General features: G+C 46.6%; 1 protein-coding gene across 1 annotated transcript; it reads right to left on the bottom strand.

Annotated features, from left to right (window-relative positions):
• Window positions 1-9130: 9130 nt before the first annotated feature.
• On the bottom strand, window positions 9131-12477 carry LOC123496919 (uncharacterized). Its single transcript, XM_045232341.1, has 2 exons — window positions 12052-12477; window positions 9131-9682 (listed from the first exon to the last, which is right to left on the bottom strand). Exons 1-2 carry the CDS (start codon window positions 12406-12408, stop codon window positions 9344-9346), a joined length of 696 nt encoding a protein of 231 aa, XP_045088276.1. The 5' UTR covers window positions 12409-12477; the 3' UTR covers window positions 9131-9343.
• Between the last annotated feature and the right edge of the window lie 759 nt (window positions 12478-13236).

Here is a 13236-nt window from a genome sequence, read left to right as displayed (position 1 = left end):
TTACAGGAGCGTTTCAGCGTTGTGTCTCCCCTAAGGAAGGTCAAGAGATCTTGCGTGAGATTCATGAAGGGGATTGTGGCCATCACGCCGGCTCAAAGTCTCTTGTGGCCAAGGCTTTTCGCCATGGTTTTTATTGGCTGACGGCTCATGCTGATGCGGAGGACTTGGTCAGTAAATGTGATGGTTGCCAGAGGTTCTCACGACGGGCTCATGTGCCGGCTCAGGAGCTGAGGATGATCCCAATTACTTGGCCCTTTGCGGTCTGGGGGCTTGATATGGTTGGGCCTTTTAAAAGGTCCAAGGATAAGAAGAATCACCTCTTGGTGGCAGTTGACAAATTTACCAAGTGGGTGGAAGCGGAGCCAGTTAGCAAGTGTGATGCAGCCACGACGGTTCAATTTATGAAAAAGGTGATTTTTCGCTTTGGCTTTCCGCACAACATTATAACTGACAATGGCACCAATCTATCCAAAGGCGCCATGGAAGAGTTTTGTAAACGAGAGCATATCTGACTTGATGTTTCCTCAGTGGCTCATCCTCAATCCAATGGTCAAGCTGAGAGAGCTAATCAGGAGATTCTGAAGGGCATCAAGCCCCGGCTTTTGGTCCCTTTGCAACGAACGCTGGGTTGTTGGGTGGAGGAGTTGCCCTCCGTGTTATGGAGCATCAACACTACTCCTAACAGGTCTACAGGTTTTACGCCTTTCTTCATGGTTTATGGGGCAGAAGCAGTCCTCCCCAGTGACATCCGTCATGACTCACCTCGAGTGGCGGCTTATGTTGAGGCGGACAATGAACAGGAGCGCCAAGATGCTCTTGACTTGTTGGATGAACAGCGTGATGTGGCAGCAGCTCGCTCAGCGATTTACCAACAAGACCTACGCCGTTATCATAGTCGCCGGGTTAAATCCCGGGTCTTCCAGGAAGGTGATCTCGTGCTCCGGCTCGGCCAAGATCAAACATATGCGCACAAGCTATCCCCGCCTTGGGAAGGGCCCTTTGTGGTCAGCAAGAATTTGCACAACGGGTCATATTACCTCATTGACATTCGGGAGCACAAAGATTCACGTAAGTCGGAGGAAGAGACCCGTCGGCCATGGAACATAGCTGAGCTTCGGCCTTACTACACTTGAGCCACCGGCTCTCATAAATGTACATACTTCTCTCAGTCATGTATATATTCTGATAAGCAATAAAGCAGGACCTCTGTCCTTTGTTCTCCTCCAAATATGCACGTGTTGTTTTCATTGCAAGATTACATGATAACTTGAAGGAGGATCCGGCTTATGATCGTATTCGAATCTAGCCGTAAGCCATAAGGTCACTTGGGGGCTTCCTGTTCAAACATGGGTCGTATTCGAACCAAAGAGAACATAGTTGTCGGTACCCATTTGATTGGCAAAGTGCCGAGCTCATTGGGGAGTTTTCTTTGATCATATTTGAATCTTAGTTTAAACCCTTTGAGAACCGACGTGGATCGTATTCGAATCAGCGTCGTTAAACAATTCTTAAAATCACTTAGTTCAAACATGGGTCGTATTCGAACCAAAGAGAACATAGCTGTCGGTACCCTCTTGATTGGCATCGCCACACCCACTGGGGGCTATATGATCGTATTCGAATCTTAACATAACCCCTTTGGGCCGGGTCTCTGGTCGTATTCGAATCGGAAGCCCCTAAGTTCTTCTGCTTCATAGTAAGTTTCTTCTGATCATTTCAAAGTGTGTACGGCCGGGTCTCACTTGGCCGGCTTAACTTTGGTTTCCAGTGTTAGTTGGACACAATGGGTGTTATTAAGACAGGTAAACCGGAATTGAGGTACCAACCTTACTACCCGGGTTATCTAAGCCGGAAGTATGCTTGCAGGCCGCTAAGTATGTTATTACGGCTGTATTAAGGATATAACTGAAGACCAGTCCTTTTTGATTCATATTCCGGGTTATATATCTAAAACTTATGATTCTCAGGGCGGTAAGCCGCCTCGAGACTTGTGATTTGTCCTTCTCTGCAGGATAGTTCAAGGCAACTATTTTGAGATTAAGGAAAACAAATGATTGATTACGACCCGGAGAAACATAAAGGAGACAACTTCAACAGACTTCAGCATTCAAGGCGTGCACGATGGCATGGCAAGGATAAAGTATTTGTCCTACTCTATTACAAGACTCATTGAGTCCAAAAGGGTGAGGCATTGTTTGATAAGCCGCCAGCCGAGTTACGACGCTTGCTGGGTTGAAGTCTCCGGCTCGTTCCTCTCTTCTCCTCCGGCTGATCCCAAGACCTGGAAAGTTAATGACTTCCAGTCGATGCTGCTGAGAGCTTCGAATTGGGCTTCCTCGTCAATTAACCCGGCCGGGTCAATCTCCGGGGCGAAGGTGTGCTGACGAGCCGGCGGGATCAAGTTGAGGGCTTCAGAGCGCGGAGTAGGGATCCTCTGATTTTCTGCATCGTAGCCCGGCTGATACTTAGTCAGATCTGTATCATTGCCAATCAGAGTGGCCACCGGGCGTACGGCCTCCACGCAAGCTGCGAAGTCCTTCTGATCGAAGGCGGTGCCGTCTTCCTTCAGACTTGGATAGCCGAGGGCGATGTCCGCCGGGTCTAACTCTGGCAGGAACGCCTTGGCCCGTCTCAGCGCGGCGATCGCTCCGACTCTTGCATAGGCCCGTTGCAGCTCTTGGATCCGTTGAGGCAGAACGGCGAGCCGGCGAAGGACTTCCGCCAGGTGAGTCGGCACCTCGTTGGATAGGGCCACCACAGCCAAGGCACGCTGTGACCCAGTGTAGAGTTGCTCCACCAGGGTGTATACGGCCTTTAGCTTGGTTACCACACTCTGGTTCAGGTTGGCACTTCTGGGACCTATTTAACAGAATAAGATAAGCCGCCGACAAGGATGAGTTATGAGATATCAAAATTCTAAACTTGATGAAAGCCGGTGAAATGACTTACCTAAGATTGCGGCGACCATCGGGGACACTTGGCGCTTTAAACCGGCAAGTTCGGCGGTCTTCTCGGACAGAGCCTTCTCCGCCTGTTCAGCCCGGTTCACCAGCGCGACCTTTTCTTCGGCCCAAGCCTTCCGTTCAGCGTCAAACTCCGTCTTCAGCTTTTCTTGCGCGGCGATGCTGGACACAAATTTGGCATTTGCCTTCCGGGTCTCCATTTCTTGCATCTTCAGCCGGTTCTTGAGATCAGAGATGTCAGCCTCAAACTTCTTGCCAGCGGCCTGCATAAATTTCCGGGTTATGGCATGAACAGTTACTATGCAAATTTAAAGTCCCAAGCGTTTTCCAAGCAAAGACACTTGGCACTTGGGGGCTAATGCATATTGAACGTTTCTATCTACAAATTGCCGGTTCAATGGAGTAAGCCGGAACCTAAGTCTACAACATACTCAATCATAAGTCGTCGACTTGGGGGCTAGCATGGTAAAGGTAACTATGCAGTAAGTAAGAGGACAGAAGAATAATACCTCAGATTTCTGCTGGATCTGGTTCACCATGGCAATCTCTGCGTCCCGGCTCTTGTGCACTTGGCTGACGAAGCCGGAGACGATCTCTCCAATGTTCAAATTGGCGTAGTCGGTGAGGTCCAGGTTCACCCGGCGGGACTCTAGCAGCTCCCCTTTGGCGGAGCACTTGGCCAGCGCAGTAGGTCTCCCCGGCTCAACAAACTCCGTCCGGGTGATTACCACGTCCGGGTCATCTGCTGGTTGAGCCGAGCTGGAGGCCTCCGGGTTAACAGAAGCTTCTGTTGCGGGCTTGTTGGTTGGGGCAGCAGCCTCAGGAGCAGAGGCAGCTGGCGGTTCTTGAGCGGATGCCTCTGTCTCAGGCAAGTCCGGCTCATCGACCGGCTTGGACTTCTTCGCCCTCTTGGTGAGCTTGGCCTGGGCACTGGAAAGACAGAAAGGTTAAGCTCAATGGTGTAAGTAAAGACAAAGTACAACAGGAGATGGTTATCATTACCCGGGCACGGTCTTGAAAGCCGGCAGGCTTGACTGCATAGAGTCGCCAGAAGAGGGGGAAGTTTCTTGATAATTTGAGTCAGAAGAGTTGAGCGGTTGACGTATAACACCTGCCAAAGGATGAAAAGGGTACAATTTTGAGATCACCTCGGTCCGGCGTTTCCTTGATGCGTCAGGTAACCCGGAGGAGAGGTCAGTGTTTTTGTCGGTCGGAGTGTGCCGCCGGCTCTCATGAACCTGTCGCTTCAAAATAAATTGAGGGTCTTGATAAGCTAAAGGATGTGAAAAGCTTACTTTCCGGGTTACCCTTCGGATTTTCAGCCTTGGTAAGGGCTCCGAGTCGGAGGAAAGTATTGTTACCTCTTCAACCACCGGGTTACTTGCTCCTGTGTCGTCCTATTGATGAACAAATATTTGTAAGGCGGACAGAAATAAACAACAGATACAACAAGGACTTACAAGCTCAGGGGTTACCTCTGACTCGGAGCTGTCGCTTAATTGCATCAGCTCTGAAGCAGTTGGCCTACTTCCCTTCTTACGGGGAGCGGGTTTCTTGGCGGCTTTCTTCGCCATTCTGGCCTTCTTGGCCGCCTCATGGTCATATTTGACCCGCCAGAACTTGTCATCGGCCTGAAAAATACAATGATGACTTCTTAAAACGATTCAGATGAAAGTTATATACGGAAGAAGATAAGATGTTCAGATCAGCGGCTTACCGCTGGGGCTAGGTTGGTCTTGTAGAAGGGGGCTAACCCGGTCCTCCCGCAGTCTGCCAGGCTCTCGTTCAAAAGAGCCTTGGTCATATCCTCTGCAACGTCTTCAGGAAGATCGTTGCGGCTGTGTCTCTGAGGGTCATCCTTTCGGCCCGTGTACTCGCACATTAAGCCGGGGCGGCGGCTCAATGGGATCACCCGCCAGGAGATCCAGACCCGGACCAGATCGATTCCGTTGAGACCATTGCCCAGGAGAGCCTTGATCTTGTTGATGGTGGGGAGCAGAGGTTGGCGCTCCGCTTGAGTCAGCTTGTCTGACAGTGGGTGAGTCGGCTCCAGACGCGAGGGGCGAAAGCCGGGCAACAGACTCTCATCAGCCGGCAACGTGTCTTGGCAGTAAAACCATGTCAGATTCCAGTCCTTGGGGTGGCTGGGCGGCTCTGCGTAAGGGAAAAGGCAGTCCCTCCGCCGCTGGATGGAGATGCCGCCTAGCTCCAAACTTGGCCCGTTGGCACACTCGTTCTGGCGGTTTAAATAGAAAAGCTCTCTGAAGAGCAGCAGACTGGGTTCTTCCCCAAGGTAAACCTCGCAGAACACTTGGAAGTTGCAGATATTGGACACTGAGTTGGGTCCTATGTCCTGAGGCCGCAGATCGAAGAAATTCAGAACGTCTCTGAAAAACTTTGAGCCGGGCGGTGCGAAGCCCCGGCTCATCTGATCCGCAAAAATGACCACCTCCCCGTCCCTTGGCTGTGGTCTCTCCTCTGATGGGTCGGGGGCACGGTAGGACATGACGTCCTTCTTGGGCAGATAGCCAGACTTGACAAAATCTGCTAACGTCTCGTTGGTGACATTGGACCTCATCCAGTTGCAAGTGATGGAGGCTTTAGGAGCTTTGGGAGGCATGGTGACGATTGGAAGCCTATGATACAGGGAAAAATGTCCGGTTTAACAATGAGCCGGAGGAGACTTACAAGTTAAGGTTTAAGATGGCGGCTTATGGAGGGGACTAATGATATATGTCTGAGTGCATCGGGTTATCTAAGCCGCTGGTGTGCTTGAGGGTAATTCAAATCGTCTACAGCCTTGTTGTAAGTGAGCCGGAAAATTTTACGGCGCGTGCCTTCCTCTGAGCCGGAAGGTTCTACGGCGCGTGGTTTCTTTAAGCCGGAAATGTAAACCGCCATGACTCAATGAGGGCAGTTTTTTACTAAGTATGGTGAAAACAGGTTTCACGCATTGCGGTAAATATTTTGGATCAAAATGGTCGGGCAAAAGAAAAGTTTCTAGACCTAGAAACAGATGCGAGGGAGTTCTTGAGTTCGAACAAGGCTCTTATGCAGTAAAAAGAGGGCTACTTGTATGTGAAATGGGTGCTAAACGGTTACCGCAGTGGTTCTATACAAGGCTAAGATCAAAGACAGGCAGTAAAAATGAAAACTACTGGAGCTCGTGGGTGACGGCGAAGAACACGGACGAACAGGACGAACCCTACTGCAGATCTGTTCTACAGGGCAGAAGAAACTTACAGAGGCTGGTGAGTCACGGAGGTCGTCGCGTTTCTCTGGTCAAATCAGGGTGATGCAGCGGCCTGAGTTGCTGACGACGAGAAGACCCGCGGCGGCGGCAGCAGCAGAGCTCGAGCAGGGAAGCAGTGGCGTGAGGAAGAAGACGAAGAAGAGAAAGTGGCTGAAGGCCCGTCGGGCCGGCCTATTTATAAGGGCAAGATCATAAGTGGGCGCGAGAAACGAGGAGACCACGGCGTGGTTATCTCCCCACGAAACACCTCGATTTTCGGGATGGCGGTAAAGAAAAGATCCGCTGCGGATCTGGTGGAGTAAAAAATGGACTTAATGGAAGATGACGTCACGGCGGATTACCCGGAGTCCAGAGGATGACGTCACGCCGGGTTATGGCCTTCACATAATTGTAAGCCGGAGATTTTCTGCCGAAAAGATTGAAGATTGACATGAGCCGGCTCAAATCAATCTGGGGCCTAATGTTGAGGATATAGACCTTAGAGTCACCCGCCAGAAGGGGCCGAGTTACTCATAATGGTCATCGCCAGAAGCCCGGCGCTAAGCTTGAAGATGGTGGGCCAGAGATGGGCTTAAGACCCGGATACGGCTTAAGGCCCGTAGTTACAATCATTATTATGGTAGAACTTGTAGTGTAAGGCAAGAATAGTTGAGAGTCCGAGCCGGACACTCTTATGAGCCGGCCGGGACTCTGAGAGCTGCTGGGCGTCAGCCTCCCTATATAAAGGGACGACCCGGCAGCGGTTTAGGGACCAGAAAGATCTCATCGAGAACCAGGCATAGCAGTTAAGCTCCCTGGTCATCGAAACCCTGATCAGTACCACCTCAAACTGGACGTAGGCTTTTACCTTCACCGTAAGGGGCCGAACCAGTATAACCCTCGTGTTCCTTGTCCCGGTTAACCCCTTCAAGCTTCCTAGTTGTGATGGCTCCACGACTAAGTCCTAGCTCGAGGACATCTGCCGTGACAATTCCACGACAGGTCCCCCGAACCATAATTATTACCTTATATACATTATTCCGTGGAATGAGTCCTCTTTGACTTTACGGCAGGTCCACATCCCGTTGAATGTGAATGATAACCACTGGATGGCAATGGTGTTCAATTTCGACAAAGAAGAGATTCAAATCCTAAACTCCTTGAAAAATCAATTTGACGAGTCCAAGGAAACTGCTCTTGTAAGCTTTATCTTGCTGCCTCTTTACTATCGCATGGCACATGAACTCCCAAATCACCGTATCCCTTCGTAATACTCGTATTATGCTAGGTGGAGGCGATTCAGGCCTGCATGGACGAAGCGGTGAAGGATGGCTTGGTAACACCAGCTAAGCCCATCAAATTTACCGACTAGGAAGTAGTACGCTATGACGACATACCGCAACAGAATGACGGGTACGTACGACCTCCTAAATTATTCCTTGCCGACACGTCCAAGTTTACTAAAACCTAAACTAAACACTGCAGGCATTCATGTGCGTTTTACACACTGAAGTACATGTTGACATGGAACGGTGAAGTATTTACCGACAAAGTGGAGCAGGTGAGCCAAACACTATATTTTCTTGTAGAATATCTTATGACTGAACGCTGTGCTGACATATGTGTCGCTTATCAAATGTAGTCACAGATAGATATATTTAGCTGGAAAATAGTTTCAAGCTTGCTGCGTTCAGATTGCAACAGTCTTCGCATGGAAACATACAAGTACCCCATAATGGTTAGCGAAAAAGCACGAATATTTTATTTTATTCATATGTGTCATGACGCTACCGAATGCACTCATGTCTGCTTTACAGTCGGAGACGTATGAAGCCCACGCTGCATCGCAACCTATGGGTTCAGAAGACGATGTCCAAGAAATTATCGGCACTGTTGAGTGCAAGAAGTCAGACACATCGAGCTCCCCAAAGGATCCCGACACCCCGAGCTCCCCAAAAAAGCGGAGAGGACGTGGACGCCCGAGGAAGCTTGTCGATGAAGTGCAAGCTAAAAAAAACTATGGAAGAGCTCAGAGTGAAATTTGATAGCAAGACCATTGCTAAACAAGTGGCTTCTTTGATGTGAAGACGATCACGCAAGCCATCACAAGCTATATCGAGCCCATTCAAGTTAACCAAATGTTAGTTTAGGTACGTACTGGGTATCACTGTAGTTAGCACTACTTATGATACATTTGTCATTTACGATTTGGTGATTGAACTTTATCAAACGTGCATCGACGAGCGATGAAAGATGGCTTGCTAACACCAACTAAGACCGTAAAAAGTAGGGTATGATAACATACCACAATATAGCAATCTCTGCTGTCACAGTACATACTTTTGGCAATCACGAACATTATGTAATTTTGGCAATTAGGGATGCATGCTCAGTTCTTTTGGTTGAACTGCCAATAGGTCATTCTGCCAATCATTTGCATGATGTACTTTTGGCAATATCTTATAGTACAACCAAAGTGCATGTCAAAAAGTGGCAATAGGTACTTTTGGCAATCATGTGCATGCTACATTTCTGGCAATTACTAATGAATGCTCATTTGTTTTGCTTCAAATGGCAGTATGTACTCCTGGCAAACATTTGTGTGCTCTACTTTTGGCAGCTATTAATACAAGCTCATTTATAATGGTTTAACTGTCCATAGAAATAACTTGAATGTCATTATTTCTAAACATACCAAATTCAGTGCAAGATATAGCATTAGCATCTTCAGTTAGAGTCATAACATATATGTACCATATATAACCATAGTGGAGTTATTAGGCAAGGTTGACCGCAATGCACTTAGGGTAGGTGCTAACAAGATAAACAATAATTTAATGAAGCAACGACGCTTATTAGAACAGGGTAGACGCTTAATTAGGCGCCTATAATGTACAAATTGGCACTGCTGCTTCAGAAAACCATGTTTATTATTGTTAGCATGTACCTAAGCATGTAGCATTGGAAGTTGGCCATTACCAGAAATGAGCAATGTACTACCAAACACTTAAACATAGCATGTTAAACAGTTAGAACCCAAAAGATAAACCGGCGCATAAGTTCAAGCAGTACGGTGGGGCAGAAGTATCACACGACATCCATAACATAAAAACAGTCTTAACTCCAGCAGTAACAACCAAGCAGCGCATCAGATCCTCGGCGTCTTGGCCGGACGAGGAGGCCTCAGGAGGTAGAATGGCAGATGCCCCTTCGCGTACTTCCTGAGGAAGGCACCAAAAGCGGCATGTTTAGCCCGGACGTAGGGCTTGCGGTTCCTCCAATTACCACGGCCGATATAGGTGCCATGCATGATCAGGTTGTCGTAGTCGCTCTTGATAATCGCGCAGCAGAAGGGGCAGGCTATGTTGCCATAGAGCCTGTTGTATCCGCTGCAGTATGGGATTTCCCCATTCCGCAGCCTCCTGAGGACGTAGCGGCTCTTGCTGTCCCTGCTCTCCTTACTATCATCCACGTCTTCGTCATCTTCCTGTGTGTTAGTTGATCGACAGCTACGTCAGATTAGGAATTCAGAAAATGTAGCATTTCATAAGAGTATCAAGTACATTCCTAAAGTAGGAATACAAAAATATGATCAATCAGATGATTCACACAACATGTACCTCATGTATTGCAATATATGTTTATGTATTATTTGTTATCTTTCTTGTTCTTTTTTCTTTGCTTTGCATGCGTAGCTGTTCTCCCCTCTAAAGTACTCCTATTTGTACAATCTAAGTTGACAATTAACTAAAGTGTTCAGGTTTTACGGTATGAACAAATCACTTTACTGCATTCAAGCACATATTTTAGTTCATACTGAAAATAGATAATTCCAAAAACAGGATCATTTCTTGCCATTTCTTGCAACAATATGTTGTATGATCTGGTTTTATCATAAAGAGATACCAGACAATATCTAATTTAATGATATTCAAACTAGATGAGTACATACTACAAAGTAAAACTACCGCATCAACAAACAAAAGATTGCCCTCACTTGATATTTTGAAGACAACAAAACATATGAATGAGGTCATGAATTATGTATAAAAAAGAGAAATTTTGGATTGAGGTACATCGGTTGCGAACATAAGAAATTATGGCTTTAATTACTCATCCTTGTTGCTAATAATTACATAGGGTGCGTACATAAGAAACTCTGCAATGAATTACTGACTGCAATCAGAAAATGTCTTCACAATATAGCTGTATGGCTTCATGATTTTCATCAAATAAACCAGTTTTTCTAACAACTAAATAAATGTACTGTTTACTAGGTCTCAACAGATTTGGTAATCAGATTGAAAATAAGATGCATAGTCCACTTCATTATATGGAAATCATGAAGCAGATAGAAAAAGTTTGCACTGTTAAGGTAAGAAAGATTCTATAAGAAAGGAGAAAATGTGGTATCAGCTTTGTGCATATGGAGCATTATGATTACGCTTAGTAATGGAAAATTCTATATAGTAAGAATGCAATAAAAAATGTTGTTGCTAGAAATGTACTCTTGCATGGACTTGGCATGCATGATTACTGATATGGCATAGTTTCATGGATTGATTTGTGCAAGAGAAGAACTAATCCATGTTTGTTGTTAATGGCAGACATTGGCCGTAAATTGTTATTGCATGCATCAGTACTGACCAGATGCATGACTCGATGATGTGGCCCAGTTTCATGCATACCAAAACCAGATAATGGGTTGCCACTATTGAAGAACGGAGCATAGTTTCATGAATAGCAAAACCAGATAATGGGTTGCACAATTAAGGAACAGAGCATAGTTGTAACAGGGGTTGTACTGATTTAAACTCTCATCATTGATACTCTTTTTGGTACTAGCGAGACACACGTGCATTGGGCATGAAAGCAACAGTTAATGTCAATTATTTCAGGTCCACTTACATTGTTATGCTACTGTAGCATTGGATTTTTGTGTGTGTTTTCTTTAATAAAGTGAGAATGTTTGTGCATATTATGCATTCAGATTCACAAAGTTCAAAGCATTAGCAATTCATTTACAAGAAAAGAGTTTGCGATGTTAAAGTATCAAAGATTCTAGAACAATGGAGAAACATATTGCTATGAGGTTGGTTGTGCATTAGCATTGTGCTTGAGCTTACAAATGGAATATTCTATATAGTACGCATGCTTGGAATTTTTCTTTTGTAGTAAATAAGATATCGAATGGCCAAAAATGCTGGGATTTCCCATTTGTCCACCGTTAGATTGGCTTCATCCAACAGCAAATATTCAAAGTTGTTTCCAGAGTACATGTTTTAAAAGTTGCCATTTATAGAAGCTCAAGCAATGTTGATAAATATTTACTGTTGCATGTCAACTTTTCATGTTCTAGATATTAATCATTGATCCTCTTATTGACTGTCATTAAATAAACAAATTTGTAGGAAATTTTCACTCAAACCTGTCTGAAAGAATCCTACGTTTTTAGTATGCATAATCAAACACTCATACAATCCTGTAGGATTCAAGATGACATGCCACTCTAATCCCACGTTTTCCCTATTCCTGCGTTTTGGAAATCGTATGAATCAAAGAGGTTATACCTACCAAATACACCGTTTTCTATAGCAGAACTGATTATGACTACTGTTGCACGCACAGGGGGATTTTAGGCCTACATGACTACTGTTCCATGCCAGGTTTCAGATTGAAGGGGTTTCCTTCCAAATGTACGAAACAACTAGTACTAATCCTAACCCTAATGGAGAGATCAAGAAACATAACCTATCTGGACGAAATCTAATCCGTGCTGCATGCAATTCAGGAGAAAACCCCAAGGGAGAAAACCCCAAAAACAGAGTAGGAGAATAGAACAGAACAGAGTAGTACCTCCGAGAGCTCGTCGTCGACCTCCTCGTCGAACTCGACGGCCTCGTCCTGCACTTCCTGAGCGTCGAGGTGGGCCTCCTCGTAGCTCCTGTCGATGAGCTCGTACTGCTCCCGCTTCCGCTTGAGCCTCTGCTCCTCCAGATCAACCGCCACCTCCTCCTCCACCTGCTCCCCGACCGCAGGCTCGACCGCTGCGACGGCGGCCGGTGCAGTCACAGCAGATGGTGCACCGCCTCCCGTCGCCGCGACGGCGCCCTCGGCCGCGCCAACCGCGGCGGCAATGACCACAGCAGGCTTCTCCACTGCATCTACCGCTGCGTCCTTCTCCACCGCCGCGTCTTCACGGCCGGCCTTCATCTTCCGACGACGAAGGGCAAGGGAGGTGGTTGCTGGCTCGTAGGAGGTTGGTTCGAGGTGAGAGGAGAGGGTTTTGTCTGATTTGGGGAAGAAAAGCAGCAGGGGTGGGGGTGGGGGAGGCGGCCTTTATTTGGCGTGTGGGGGTGGACGTTTGGAGTTACCGAGGCTAGACGCGTGGCGTCGTGCGCTCGTGCACACCCCAACTGCTTTCATTTCATTTTTTTCATGAATTTGTATAGTTTTATTTTTTGACCTGTGGTTTAGCGAGGAAATTGCACAAATTACCTACTTTTGGTGTTACTTTTGCATAGAACACCTACTTTACAGGTTTGTTGCACAAAAGAACACATATTGGGGTAATTTGTTGTAGCTAGGTCTAATCCGCCATTTTGGGTGGGTTGACATGATTTGTGACAAGTGAGTCCAGTTTGTAAGTCCACCGCGGGAAAAAACACATTCCACAACAGCACCCAGCTTGAACTGTGCAAAATTTACAAATAGGTACTCCAGAAATAATTCTCATTGTTTCTGGGCCCACAGAAATGAACTATTGACAGTTTTTTTGTTCCCACATAACATCTTGGCACACAAGAGCATGCACCAAACTTGTTCTCCTTCGACACACAGAGCTATAACGACGGACATGTACCAGTAATATTCACACTGCACGTGTCGATACCATCTTGACCAACATGCAACAACATTGGTCTCATTAGATTGATACATGCCATAAGGGGTCCAAATCATTCACCAATTCTTCTAGTCACATTCCACTCCAAGATGCGACAATGGATCGACATGTATCAATCTTGATATCTTTGCACAAAT

This window comes from Aegilops tauschii, chromosome 1 (assembly GCF_002575655.3).
Source record: "Aegilops tauschii subsp. strangulata cultivar AL8/78 chromosome 1, Aet v6.0, whole genome shotgun sequence".
Lineage (NCBI taxonomy): Eukaryota > Viridiplantae > Streptophyta > Magnoliopsida > Poales > Poaceae > Aegilops > Aegilops tauschii.
This window is presented reverse-complemented; position numbering and strand designations above follow the sequence as displayed.

Excerpts from the sequence above, each read along its gene's own strand:
- LOC123496919 (XM_045232341.1), bottom strand. The coding sequence starts at position 12,408 with ATGAAGGCCGGCCGTGAAGACGCGGCGGTGGAGAAGGACGCAGCGGTA. Across the intron at positions 9,683-12,051 it reads TCGACGACGAGCTCTCGGAG|GAAGATGACGAAGACGTGGA; the intron begins GTACTACTCTGT and ends ACTAACACACAG.